At 46.5% G+C, this 12,949-nt stretch overlaps 4 protein-coding genes across 4 annotated transcripts; 1 reads left to right on the top strand and 3 right to left on the bottom strand.

Moving 5' to 3' along the window:
- Positions 1 to 2,755: 2,755 nt before the first annotated feature.
- Positions 2,756 to 2,911, bottom strand: EDB93DRAFT_1088690 (uncharacterized protein; the record flags this gene model as incomplete). Its single annotated transcript, XM_041446154.1, has 1 exon — positions 2,756 to 2,911. A coding segment is annotated over one exon (156 nt), but the record flags the coding sequence as incomplete, so codon positions are not given.
- Positions 2,912 to 4,654: 1,743 nt separating this feature from the next.
- On the top strand, positions 4,655 to 6,020 carry EDB93DRAFT_1241564 (uncharacterized protein; the record flags this gene model as incomplete). Its single annotated transcript, XM_041451890.1, has 4 exons — positions 4,655 to 4,730; positions 4,891 to 5,164; positions 5,222 to 5,341; positions 5,363 to 6,020. 4 exons carry the CDS (start codon positions 4,655 to 4,657, stop codon positions 6,018 to 6,020), a joined length of 1,128 nt encoding a protein of 375 aa, XP_041305830.1.
- Positions 6,021 to 7,478: 1,458 nt separating this feature from the next.
- EDB93DRAFT_1088747 (amino acid permease-domain-containing protein) lies at positions 7,479 to 9,904 on the bottom strand (the record flags this gene model as incomplete). The annotated part of the gene is made up of 12 exons (XM_041446160.1): positions 7,479 to 7,739; positions 7,791 to 8,085; positions 8,152 to 8,374; positions 8,430 to 8,691; positions 8,747 to 8,849; positions 8,904 to 8,998; positions 9,077 to 9,107; positions 9,257 to 9,278; positions 9,326 to 9,414; positions 9,468 to 9,550; positions 9,613 to 9,659; positions 9,739 to 9,904. The coding sequence occupies 12 exons, from the start codon at positions 9,902 to 9,904 to the stop codon at positions 7,479 to 7,481; spliced, it is 1,677 nt and encodes a 558-aa protein (XP_041305829.1).
- Positions 9,905 to 10,828: 924 nt separating this feature from the next.
- Positions 10,829 to 12,765, bottom strand: EDB93DRAFT_1105422 (cytochrome P450; the record flags this gene model as incomplete). The annotated part of the gene is made up of 8 exons (XM_041447501.1): positions 10,829 to 11,271; positions 11,324 to 11,505; positions 11,563 to 11,723; positions 11,756 to 11,878; positions 11,926 to 12,108; positions 12,161 to 12,284; positions 12,339 to 12,356; positions 12,407 to 12,765. 8 exons carry the CDS (start codon positions 12,763 to 12,765, stop codon positions 10,829 to 10,831), a joined length of 1,593 nt encoding a protein of 530 aa, XP_041305828.1.
- Between the last annotated feature and the right edge of the window lie 184 nt (positions 12,766 to 12,949).

The following is a 12,949-nucleotide window of genomic DNA, read 5'->3' as shown; positions in this document are numbered from 1 at the left end:
TTGAAAGACTTCAGGTCATTTGAAAAATTCTGAACTAGTGCTTACTAATCGAGTAGCTGACTGTCGTCCATTAAGGAGCTATTTCGACGATAATTCAACGGTATTCTGTAAATCATCGACTCATTGCCAAAAATTATTTCTATCCATCGATATTTTACCGCTTGACAAAAAGCGAGTGGACGAGCATAGTACATAAAATCAATATATCTAAACGTGGAACGGCTGGATCATCACGCGGAAGCATTTCGTGTGACTCACATGTGTGTACAGGACCCCTGATAATGCCTTTGGAACCCAGGTTGGCGGAGACCCCAATCTGTCCGGATGGATTCTGGCCAATTTTGTCCGGATCCTGTCCTGGGTTCGCCCATGAGCGCAAATTTTGTCCGGATTTGAACCTGGGTGCTCAAAAATTCTCAAAAACACTTTTTTTTTTTTTCAAGAGTAGCTAGGGTGATATACGAGCATACAATTATCGCTATTCAGCATCCTCATCCACTCCGGTCTGGCCCACTCGCTTGCGGAAAAGTTTTGCTGCTTCGATCAGTCGAGGCAAAGTGTGACGTAAGGTTTCAAACACGGAGACATCAGCGGGCGCCAGTTCAAGTCCTGAGGGTGTCGTCTGAGGTGCAGGAGTGAGAATACAGAGGAAGGAAGGAAGGCAAATTGACGGCAGTGAAAGATGACAGTTGCATCGGGCAGAGAACCTTCGTCTAATTTTTTTTTTTTTGCTTGACCCGCACGTCAGATGAATATGTCAGCCTTCATCAGAAATCAGGCTCTGATTCATAAATATTTGAACAGACAGTAGTAAAAAGCGTGGTTCGAACTTGTGCAGTCAAGCATTGATCAATATCATACATATATTGTAACCACTACACCATTGTACCATGACCTCGAGAACACCATGTCCGGATGACGACCTGGCTCCCACATATCTTCATTGATGTCCGGATGGGGCACCCAGGTTGACCCTAAAATCAGCCATGGATGTCTGGATCGTAAGGGACAAATGGTCATTTGGGTCAATTTCTGTCCGGATCGCTGACTGGGTTCCACAGGCATTATCAGGGGTCCTGTGTGTACTCACTAAAATCAAAATGAAAGTCAGAGAAATATCTCATCAAATCTGTCCAGCAGACCTGCCAGCAGTTGCACGGTCACCAACTTCCTAATTGGTATAAGAGGCAACGAGTAAGAAAAATGGTGAGATAGTATCCGAAGGTGAGTCGGAAGCATTGACAAGAATGAGCAACAACTTATCAGCTTTGTCCTGTGCAGGCAGGACCACAGGTTCGAATGGTGCTATGATGAATGAGAGATTGGGATGAGAGACCGGATACGAGAGCAAATATTCTGCGATTATTATTAAGAGATGGTTGTCGATGTTGCCAGCAGGTTATGACGCAAATGGTCGTAATCAAACGAATACTATGCTCATATATGTTCAACAAGCATGTGTACCATCTGACAGCAATAGTAATTCTGCAAAATAGAACCATGCCCAGAAGTATATGCAGGGTATAAAAGCTGGTCATCATCCTACAGTGTTTTCCCATCCTCAGAAGATTCTATATCACCTCGCAAAGAAAATGCGTTTACTATCGTTCCTCGCCGTTGTTATTGCTTTGACAGCATCTATGTCTGTCAGTGCATGTGGCTTAGAAGGAGACCGCTGCATAAAAAGTACAGATTGCTGTACAGGTTATTATTGTCCAAATGGCGCCAGTGTGAGTAGTAGGTCAATGTGCAACCAGGAATCAGATGACTCACCTGCGGGCCTTAGTTAATCAGAGCCATAACGTGCACAAAATATATTACTTGAAGTTGATTGAGCCAAAAGCCTGAGTGGCACATTGCCACAGTGAGCCATGCTTCTGCTTCGCTTTGGTAACATGGTTGATGGTGCGATATCTAGTTCGGAGCTAATCAGTATACTTCTTGAAGTTGTTTTTGGACAGATGTCCATGATGCTGCTGAGCAATGTGGATGTCTGAGTTTATCTGAAATTGATGGACCACGCCTAAACTTGAGCTCGAGAGGCTGTCGAAACGCCGAGTGATCATTCCTGTTGACGTGTTGATGATTAATATTAAGGGAGGCCATACGAAGATGGAACGTACTGCGCAGGTTGAATCTGTTTGTCTAACGCTGGCCTCGAAGGCTGTTCATAAATCTCTCTTGATGGAGCCAATGAAACGCCGATTGTGATTCATGACAGACGTGTTATTTTCTGGTATGCAGTCAAAGCCCAATGTCATACGGCAGGCTGGGGCCACCAGCGAACCTGTGAACAGATGAGATCGGTATATATTCAAGTTGTTGAATATCGCAATATTGATAAACGTAAAACTGCGAACCACTTTCACATGGGAACGTTTTGTATTGTCGAGGAAACGCCGAATCATTTACAAACACACGACCTGGTACAAGTACAGAGGACCAAGATCCTGAGGATGGCCAGCACAACAATTTAGCACCCGGTCCCGGCGAGCTATACGGTCCTCACAACATTTTTAGAGCAGATACCATCTCATCGAAAAAAAATTCAAGGCAAAATGATTGTCCATTGCAATTGGCAGCACTGTTGAAAAAGATACCGAAAGCGATGATGTTGGACTTGCAGATCCTCGTTCAAATGCTTCATATCCGAGTCCAGCACGGTCCAACGCCAGTGTGTGCATTCATCCATGCATATGTATCAACAAGTCAAATTTATTAGAGTATTTTTGACAGAAGATAAGTTCCCCGAGGATCAAGATGAGAGGAATATACCTTGACCAGCGTCAGCCATAACTTCGCAATCATCTGCAAGACCTTCGATGCGCTTGAGGACAAGAGCGCTAGCACGTTCAAGGGCAGCAACGGCCTCAAATTCTTTCTTTTTCTCCTGCAAGCGTGACGTTACTGAAGCATATTATTGGCCTGCGATGCTAGGGATGCAGCATGTGAAATGCGACTCTGAGCAACGGATTGACGCATGGTTTCTATTTGCAAGTGAGAGCTGCGCGGTCATTTTAAAAATCCGACGGCTGCCGTCTGCTAAAATTCATATCAATATCAATAGCCGTGTAAACTTATAAGACACTTTGTACATTCATTAATCCTGACAGTGCTCATGAACATGAATGTTATTCTTCCATCGAGGATGAGAGACCAGGGATGAGAACGAGCGTTCTGTGGTCATTAAGAAAAGCGTTGTCGATGGCCAGCAGCAGTGGTCTTAATCAACCAAATATGCTCCTGCATATTTAACCAAATTATGTAAATTGTGACAGCAATAACGATTCTGCCAAATCCACCAGAACCATGCGGAGAAGTATATGCAGGGTATAAAAGCTGGTCATCGTTCTACAGTGTTTCCCTATTGTGAGAAAAATGGTGATATCTGAGCCTGAGTCGGAGATATTTACGAGAATGAGCATAGCTTTGTCCCCGTGTTGGCAAGGTCACTGCAGGTTCGAATGATGATAACATGAGTGAGAGATTAGGATGAGAGACCGGTGATGAGAACGAGCGTTCTGCGGAAGAAAAGAGTTGTCAATGTTGCCAGCAGGTTGTGACCCAATGATCGTAATCAACTGAATATGCCCCTGCATGTTCAACCAAATTTGTGCCATCTGACAGCAGTAACCAATTAGAACCATAAGTATATGCAGGGTATAAAAGCTGGTCATCGTCCTACAGTGTTTCCCCATCCTCAGATATATCATCCAAGAACTCCTTCAGAAGATTCTATATCACCTGGCACAGAAAATGCGTTTATCGTTCCTCGTTGTTGCTTTGACATCATCTATATCTGTCAGGGCTAAAAAACCACCTTGTTACAAATATGGAGACCTCTGCAGCTCAGATTATGATTGCTGTATAGGCTATTGGTGTACACCTGACGTGAGTATGAGCAGGTCGCTGTGCAACCAAGAATCAAACACATGACTCACCTCCGCGCCTTAGGATGCACATATCAAGCTCTGCACACGGGAAGGCAATTGAGCCGAAACCCCGAGCGGCACATCGCCACAGTGAGTCATGCTTCTGCTTTCGTTTTGGTATCATGGTCGACGGTGCAATATCTAGTTCGGAGCCAATCAGTACACTTCAGGTCATACGGCGGGCGGGGGGCATCAGGAACCTGTAGACAGATGAGATCGGTATATATTCAAGTTGTTGGACAAACGTAGAACTGCCAACCAAATTTACACGGGAATGTTTTGCATTGTCGAGGAAACACACCGATTTGCAAACACACGACCTGTATAAGTCGTCAATGGGGTTCACATTGATGTTGGAGAGCAGCCCGATGGTTCTTCCAGGGCACAGTGTTTAGGAACACTTCTATGGGCCTCTGTGATTCAGCAAATTTGAGTGTAAAAGGAGTACGTTGGTAATGAGTCAGAATATTGCCGAGGCATGTTCATGAGCCAAATTGCAAAGAGTAATACATATCTGCAAGACGACGAATGTGACGAGCGTGAGAAATGTACAATTATTATATGTCGGATACGTCACTGTTCTTCATGCAACTTCAAGTTCAAGTTGCATTTAATCACAAAGTTGACAGTCACAGTGCTTTGTGAGTACCTGCCCTTGAAGACTCGAGTTTCACTGACCTGTGAGACGTATCATTGGCGGTCTTCTGTTAGAGAAAGTATTGATGGTGAAGGGTGACTTGAAGCGAACGAGGGAGGACCGAGATCCTGATGATGGTCAGCACAAAATTTTAACACCCGGTGCGCTATACGGACCTCACAACATTTTTAGAGCAGATACCGACTCATCGGGAAAAAAAATCAAGGCACAATGATCGATTTTCAGCTTCCGTTACAATTGGCAGCGCTGTTGAAAAGGATACCGAAAGCGATGACGTTGGACTTGCAGATCCTCGTTCAGATGCTTCATGTCCGGTTCCAGCACCGTTTGAGGCCCACGAAGATACTATTGACTCTTTGCTTGACCTAACTTCTTTATGTTCTCAGGATGATATATCGGCTCGTTTCGACTCGATATCAAGGGCCTTATTGTCTGAATATTATCTGTCAGTCATTCATGGCAGCTCTCAGATGGACTATGAAATCCTCGAACTAGAATTTTACCTCCAGAAGTCAGGCTGTCACGAAGACCCATTTACTCATGGAAGCGCAGAGCAAGAGCGGAGTGGGCAGTGGTGAGAATTTACTCTTGAGTTTTCGTATAAGAAATAATTCAAAATCGGCTCTCACAGGTATTTTCATCGTGCACCGAAACGTTCAAACTTGTCGCAAGCCAATCTTGCAGCAACTGTAGCAGGAGGTTATCGGGGTGGTACACGTAAAGGCCTTGATCTGACATTTGGTGGCCCCGTGTGCATGCAAACGTCTTCTAGTGCGGAGGGTCGCATCACATCAGGAATATTGCGAGGTGGTGCTCTTCTGCGCACCATACGTCGATTTCACGACCAAAAGGTCATCTCAGGGCCCTCACTCCTCGTTGATGAGATTTTACGCGTATGCAATGCTTCGAACATCAACGAGCTTGTGTCTGTTAAATGGAAAGGGGACATCGCTGCCCTCTCAGCCCCAAGCCAACCGAGGAGTGTTTATATGTACTTACGCAAGCGACCTGCATCGAGCCTTGCGACTTCGCCCGTATTCCGTTCTCCGCGAATTGGACTCGATCTTTCTAACCCAGAAACCAAAGCCGATTCCGCACATCCACGTGTTGTCTTCGTCGGAAAATTATATCGGTACTTTACTTATCCAGAGCTCCTCGTTGCCAACGGACGCCCTCAAACGTTCGTCGGACTATACTTGGCCGTTGTCGAAGGACAGAAGTATGAGCCTGGCTCGCTCAAGTTCCGCAACGAATTGAGTAAGCTGACTGGAATCAAGGACACGACTCTTGCCAAGTATTTGTCGGACTATCAGCTCGGATTCGAGGAGGGGAAGTTGGTAAACTTTGTTGGGGCTATTGGAAAAGGTGCCTCAGCGTCAGCGTCTGCATATCTTAGGATGATGGGTACGCTCGCAATGGTGCTCCAGTAGTCTCATGATCGTATATATTCAAGAATTTGTAAGTTTCGCCTTGAGTCCTGCTCTAGTGTCACAGCTCAAAAGATTATTTTTGAGATAGGATGACTGCCGAACATGTTAGGTGGTGTTTGGATAGGCTTCGATCACATTCTAAACAACATGCTTATCTGGGAGGAAAGATCAATGTCAATAGTAAGATTTGATGAATTTGATGACATCTACCTTCGGAAGTAGCGTTCAAAACAATCCCGACAAGGCCTATCACATGGCAGCATTTTCTGCGCAGAAATGCTCGTGCATGTTAATGCTGGCTCCTTGCCCCGCCACCCAGCATAATACCACTGCTTCCAGACTCGCTCTCCTTGTATCCTTGCCTCACATTTGTAGACATGAGTCCTAACAGGCCCAGCCATGCGCTTGCATGGGCAAACATAAACGTATTGGACCTCGGTGATTTCACACATGACAAGGATGGTGGTGTGTTTGGGTGAGTACTAAGGAGTGAGTAAATTTTTAAGTCATGTTTGTGGTGGCGTGGTAGTCATGTTGTACTTATACCCAGAGCTGGCGTGCATGCCACAAGGTCTACTGGCCTACGGTAAAGGTGTGCGTATGAGTCATTGAACGGAACATGTGCATTGACCAATGGACCGTCCACACTGGCATGGCGCATTGTGCTTATTCATCTGTGGCTTGCTAATATTCAATGTGGCCATTCCCATTTCGAGCAGACTGAAGCACAATGACCATCGCCTCCTGGGCCCATGGCTCGTATGCATTTCCAATTGATTTTACAATATGGATATTTGTACAGTCTAACGCTGATCATGGCATCGCCTCCCACATAGGCACGTTTCCTTCACGAGTCCTGCGCTACGTTGTATCTGTGAAGCAGTTATGAGTGCGAGATCAGTCAGTTAAATCGGAATCTCTCTACATCAACAGTATGGGCAGCCATACAAACAGATGGAAGGACCGGGCACTTCCATTCCATTTGCCTTGCACATAGCCTTCAACTCCTCGACATTCTCATCCGAGCCCTTTTTTTGAGCTCTCTCGACTTGCTTCTGGAATATGCATATCTGGTCAACGTATCTATCCCTTGAGACAGTGACACCGCATTTGCAACAGAAGGTGAGCGACAATGAGGTTATACACATTGGACTTGTGAAGACGAGTAGAACGATGACGTAAAATGAATTAGAGAAATCCATCAAAGGCGCTCGTCTTTTATACCTCTGTTTTGTGGAAGCCCGCTTGGTGTGGACAATGGCGCTCAGGCGCTTCCGATACATGGAAGATGACCACAGCACATATTTTGCTATGGCCTTGGGAACGACTTCGCTTTGTTAAGTGAAGAGTCAGCGCCTGTAATATATTGAAGTCAATTGATCGCGCCAATGACTGACATTCATCGGACGGAATAAGTAGTGATGTTCCAGAGCCTGAAGTCAAGTCTCCATTGGGTAGTCAATAAATATGTGTAGCTGCGTAAGTTAGCCAACCTCGCCACCTAGGTGTTTCAGTCAGAGCAGCGCCCCCTTCATCCTTGCCTTCATGATCTCGGATCATTGCACCTTCCCCGGGTTTCCAAACAGCATCAGTTTGTAAGTCTACCTCGAGTAACGGCACGAAATGCTGTTGAATTCCAAGTCCATATCGCTCATAGATAGTGTAGCCGAGGTATAGGACAACGTAAAGGGCGACACCGATGTATGTGGCGACAACGTTCTGGTATGAATGTAGTGAGTTGAGGAACTGATTAGCGAAGGGTAGCCATACCTTAGCTTCCAATGGCTGTTCTTTGATCGCCGAGTATCCTTCCGCAATGAACATCAGTAGGGCAAGTATGACAACTCCAGCAGGTAGCAACGGGAAGAGAGGCTGAGTATAAGGCAAGTCCAGCAACGAGCGCTTCTGAGCTTGATACGCCGCACGAAAACGGAGAGAAATAACACCTATCGAGCCCCACACAAGCAAGGCTGATATGCCTGTGAGATTGAGCAGCCAAGTGAACACAACCCCCTCCCCCCATATTGTTGTAAGGAACGTCACGAACGATACTACGAGCGCCATGCTAGATCAGAGATAGCATATTGTCAGTGTTGCATTATACAGTCATAAAACGATAGCGCGGACTCACACGAGCGCGGGCACAGGGACGCCTCGACTAGTTACCCAGCCAAAGACACGAGGAGCCTGACCAGATCTGGCTAACGAGAGAAGCATGCGTGAACTAGCGTAGAAACACGAATTTGTGGCGGATAAAACCGCGGTCAAGAGGACAGCATTCACGACATGTGCAGCAGCGCCAAACCCTGCACGCTGAAACACCACAGTCAGTGGAGAGGCTGTCACATCCAAGTCTGATAGGAGATCGAAGAGATAAGCGGCGGATCCCGCTTTGGATTCATCACTCACTGTCTGCTGCGCGGAGTAAGGTAGGGTCTTGCGAGTTAATACAAAGACCAATTGTTAGGATGGTCAAGATATAGAAAAGGACTATCCGGAGGAAAGTAGCTTTGACAGCGCGAGGGACGGTTTTATGCGGTCGAACAGACTCTCCCGCAGCAACTGCAACAAGTTCAACACCGCCAAAGGAGTAAAAGGCGTAGACGAAGGTCTGAGCAAAATTCTGAAAGCCGCCGATGAAAGCTTGGCCATTTTGAAAATTCGACAAACCCTTCAAAAAAGAGGATATAAGCAGCCATACCGCCTACGAACACTGCATTGCTTACGGGTCCAGGATGACCTTTTACTCCGCCCCAGTCGTAGATGAGCCCGGCAAAGATGAAAACTATGATCATAAGGACCTTGACGAGAGCAAACCAGTACTCAGGACTCTCCTGTTGCAGTTCAACATCAGGATACCTGGCATACAAACTCAATAATTACGCACCGTAAGCTCGAACGTCAATAAGTTGAAGTAAGAAAACAGGGACAATAATGACGAGTGCCCATTCCCAGGCTTGGACTTGCGGCGCCCAAAACTGATTAAATGACCTATCAGCGATTCGGAGTTCCTCGGTGTATCGGGGACACAATAATAAAGTAATACACTAACTTACCTGTAGAATGATTGCAGCAGCAGTCAACTCGCTGGCTGACAAAAATAACAGACGAGTAAGTCAATCACCTCTTCAAAAGAATGAAACAGGACAGAAGTAATACTCACGTATTGAAAGACTCCTGAACACATAACGTCAGACTGGTCAACGAACTGCGATTCATCTTGGAGGTAGAATTACCACTGAAACCAGTAATTCCACCCTGTCCTTCAGTCAGCACAAGGAAACATCAGAGTAGAAGTACAGTACCTAACGTAAATCCTAGTGCAGGAGAGACAAATCTACTACCAAAGACGGAGAAAGCACCTGACACGGGAAACATCGCAGACATTTCACCCCTTCAATTTGTTTCTCTCAGGTCGGATATGATGATATGATGTTGAAAACATACAAAGTGATCACGACGCTGTACACAAACACGCCAACCACAAAATACGAGAGCAAAGCGCTTCCTGGCCCGGCCAAAGCGATAGCCTTGGTGAAAGAATCAAAGTAGTAACAAAAGGACGCGCTCGTATCAAAACAGAACGACTCACAGATCCAGCGCTCAAGAAAATACCCGTCCCAATGGTCCCTCCGATTGCTACGCAGATTCGAAAAAGGTTTTCAGCACATGACATCATTGACCATCGATACTAAGGACGCTTTAAGGGAACACTCACCGATCATCATCAGGTGCCTGCTCTGCATTGCCCTCTTCGTTTCATTCTCAGCAGACGCGTTGCTGGACCCAACGATGAACCTCTTCCAAACACTGCTAGTCAAGACCTTAGATGCTACTTCGTCATCTACTGGAACCTCATCCGGAAGTGCTGCGTCTTTTTCCATGTCGCTCATTGAGAACGATTACCAACTCGAGGAGTCTCGGAGCTGTTGGGCTTGCTTCTCGTAAGTATCGGCTGACGAATTTCAGGCCAATGCAGCAGTGCCAATGTAATTACACTACCTGGATTGAGATGACGGTGAAGAGTCTCGTGCCGCCTTGATGGCGTTGCGTGTCGAGTGGTGAAATCGAACGGATGTTCCAGGATCTCACGTAGCACTTCAGAGTCAGGCTGTATATAGAGCGCGTTGCAACGATGGCGCTGCCGAATAGCCCCCCGTCGCCTAATCGGCTGTCAAACTCCTAACTCGGTTATGTTCATCTACTTGTTCTTTCCTCAATGTGTCGCCACTCTCGAGAGCACGATGTTGGATACGGGAGTGGAACGACCATTCGCGTGCTCTTCTCCGACTCGGAGTCAGTCGGTTCTAGGTAGAGACAAAAGGTGCTGGAATAGTATTTCCCAAGATTCGACTAAATCTAGACAATGACTCAGAAGTCAACTCTAGTCTGGGGTCACTAGGGTTCCGAACACGCTCAGATATGACATCCAAAATTCACTCCATATCAGATGCCAAAACTAAAGACACAAAGTGGGTATTGACCTACATACATGGGCCAGCCGAATACCATAGTAATACGATTGCATAGCATCGTGAAAACCAAGAGTACTACAACGAAAGCAGGTTCGACGAGGGTTTCGCAGGATAGCCAGCCCACGTTGAGGAATATTAGCCGATTATAAGAGCTCTAATAACTAAAGTAGGAATAGGAGATGACAATGGGAAGAAATTATGAGGCGTGTACGCTCGTGGTGGGTCGTAGTGATGGTAGATGAATCGCCAGAGAGCTCACTGAGCTCGTGGGACGAATGTCAGTTTGCATTCCATCGAAGCAGGAAAGATAACCTGTAGAAAAAGGCACATAAGTCAAGTCCTCGGACAGTGATCACGAAGATAGTCAATTACAAAGGCGTCCTTGATTTCCATACTTCGCTCGTTGGTCTCAGGAGGAGCCACAACATCAAAGTTCCTCGCTACAGTAGCAACCGCGATCCTCAGCATCATCTGCGCCAAATTCTGGCCTCCACAAACGCGCGAGCCTGTTCCGAATGGAATGAGGGATTGTGCCATCTTGAAAAGATGTTCAGCGTTCCCAGGTCTTTCAAGCCAGCGCTCAGGAAGGAAGGTCTTCGGAGAAGGGAATATGGATGCATCGCGGTGCATAGACCAGCCTTGCGTAGCAATGATGGTGCCAGGAGGAAGTGCATAACCCATAAGATCGAAAGCTTCATTAATGGCGCCATTTTTGGATGTGGAAGATGGAACGACGCGCTCAAGAAGACTTGGTACGGCGCTGTACAGCCGCAGACCTATAACATGTGTAATCAGGAAGATGTAAATTAAAGCGAAGCGCAGCCTTACCTTCTTTCACGAAAGCGTTCAGGTAAGGAAGCTTCTGCAAGAGAGCGATATCAGGAATAGCATGCGGATCAGGCATCGCTTGGTCCAGTTCGGCCTGAAGCCTCATCATGATATCTTGCCTGCGGCTAAGCTCCCAAAAGAAGTAGGACAACGAGTTTGATGTAGTATCAGACCCTGCGATCCTAGGGGCATCAATTTAGCTCGCATTATAGGCAGTCCAACGAGAGATAAATGCATACATGTGTCCCATCATTTCTGAAATGATATCGTGGTCGGGCATGGTCTGTTCAGAGGAATACTTGTGCTGGAGAAGGCGTCGTAACATCGGGATCTTCTCAGATTCACCAAGTTTTCCTGCATTTAACTCTGCTCGCATCTCATACACGCGTGCGCCAACGAACTTGAGAAGAGACGAGAATCAGCTTCATTGACCGCATTGAAGGCATGAGAGGCAACAACCTCGCCCATAATCTTATCGGAATCGCACATCTGGCGCCACCGGTTGTTGGGAATACGACAGATCAAATCCCACACCCAAGGGGATACAGCACTTCTCTGCAACCCCTGTCAGTCTAATTTTGATGCAAGGTCGATCGCCTTACGATAATGCCTCGCTTTGGGAAATCCGCGATGGCAGTGGCCATAGAATCCTCCACGCCCGCAATCCATTTACTGAGAGCACCCTGTCGGTAGCCATGAGAAGACGCAATAATAACGTCAACCATATAATGGCGGAACAATGCAAGACAATCCAAAGAATGTTTGCCCCCAATATGTTCTAAAGCCTGAAATGGACACATTAAAAAGGAAACGTCATGCTAATTTCCAGGAGCATACCGAAACAAGCTCTAGTGTATAATCATTCGCCTCGGGCTGGAAAAGAGCGAGATTGGCGGGGACATAGTGAGGAACGTATCCCCTTCGGCGTGTGACATGTCCCGCATGATCCAATGTTGTCATACTGGTCATAAAATCAGCATATATGCGCGTCCAGCAGATTGTACTGTGCACTCACGCATGATCATTCTCATTGCTAAATGGGTTCATGAGCTAAAATTGTATCTAAGTACAAGATAAACTCACGTCAAAAGACTCTTGTAGAAGGTGCTCTTGTCGAATTTGTGGACAGAGTAGACGCTTCGCATGGATGTTAGATCTTTGAAGATGACCTTGTTTGGACCGATTCGAACGACAGGGCCATACTTCTCGAAAAGGCGGTGATTTGTCTTGCATTGTTGGAGGCGCAAGACGTGTGTTGTAATCCAAAAGTTAGAGACGGCTGCAAACCAAGGACCAGGTATCGAGCTGAGCGGGGAAAGGAAGAGGTTGTGTATAGCGCGGGAGAAAACGTAAACCAAAGAAAGAGAAAGAGCGGCGAAAGCGATGTTATGGGTTATCCAAGAAACTGAGATGGGAAACGCAGCGGTAGCGGTGAAGTCCATGGTGGGTGTAGCAAATGGGAAATCCAACAAAGACAACAAAAAAAGACCTGTGTCGTCGGCGGGCACAAGTGATAGAGGGGGAAAGAAAGGAGAGGACGCCTATGATGAATTCAGAGTGTAGCTGGTATATATACCATCCATGGAGCGTGACTAAAACATATCCAAATCGCGGTCACACATGGTC

Source organism: Suillus bovinus, assembly GCF_016758785.1.
Source record: "Suillus bovinus strain UH-Sbo-P2 chromosome Unknown EDB93scaffold_44, whole genome shotgun sequence".
Classification (NCBI taxonomy): Eukaryota; Fungi; Basidiomycota; class Agaricomycetes; order Boletales; family Suillaceae; genus Suillus; species Suillus bovinus.
The sequence above is the reverse complement of the archived record's forward strand: the minus strand, read 5'-3'. Positions and strand labels throughout refer to the sequence as shown.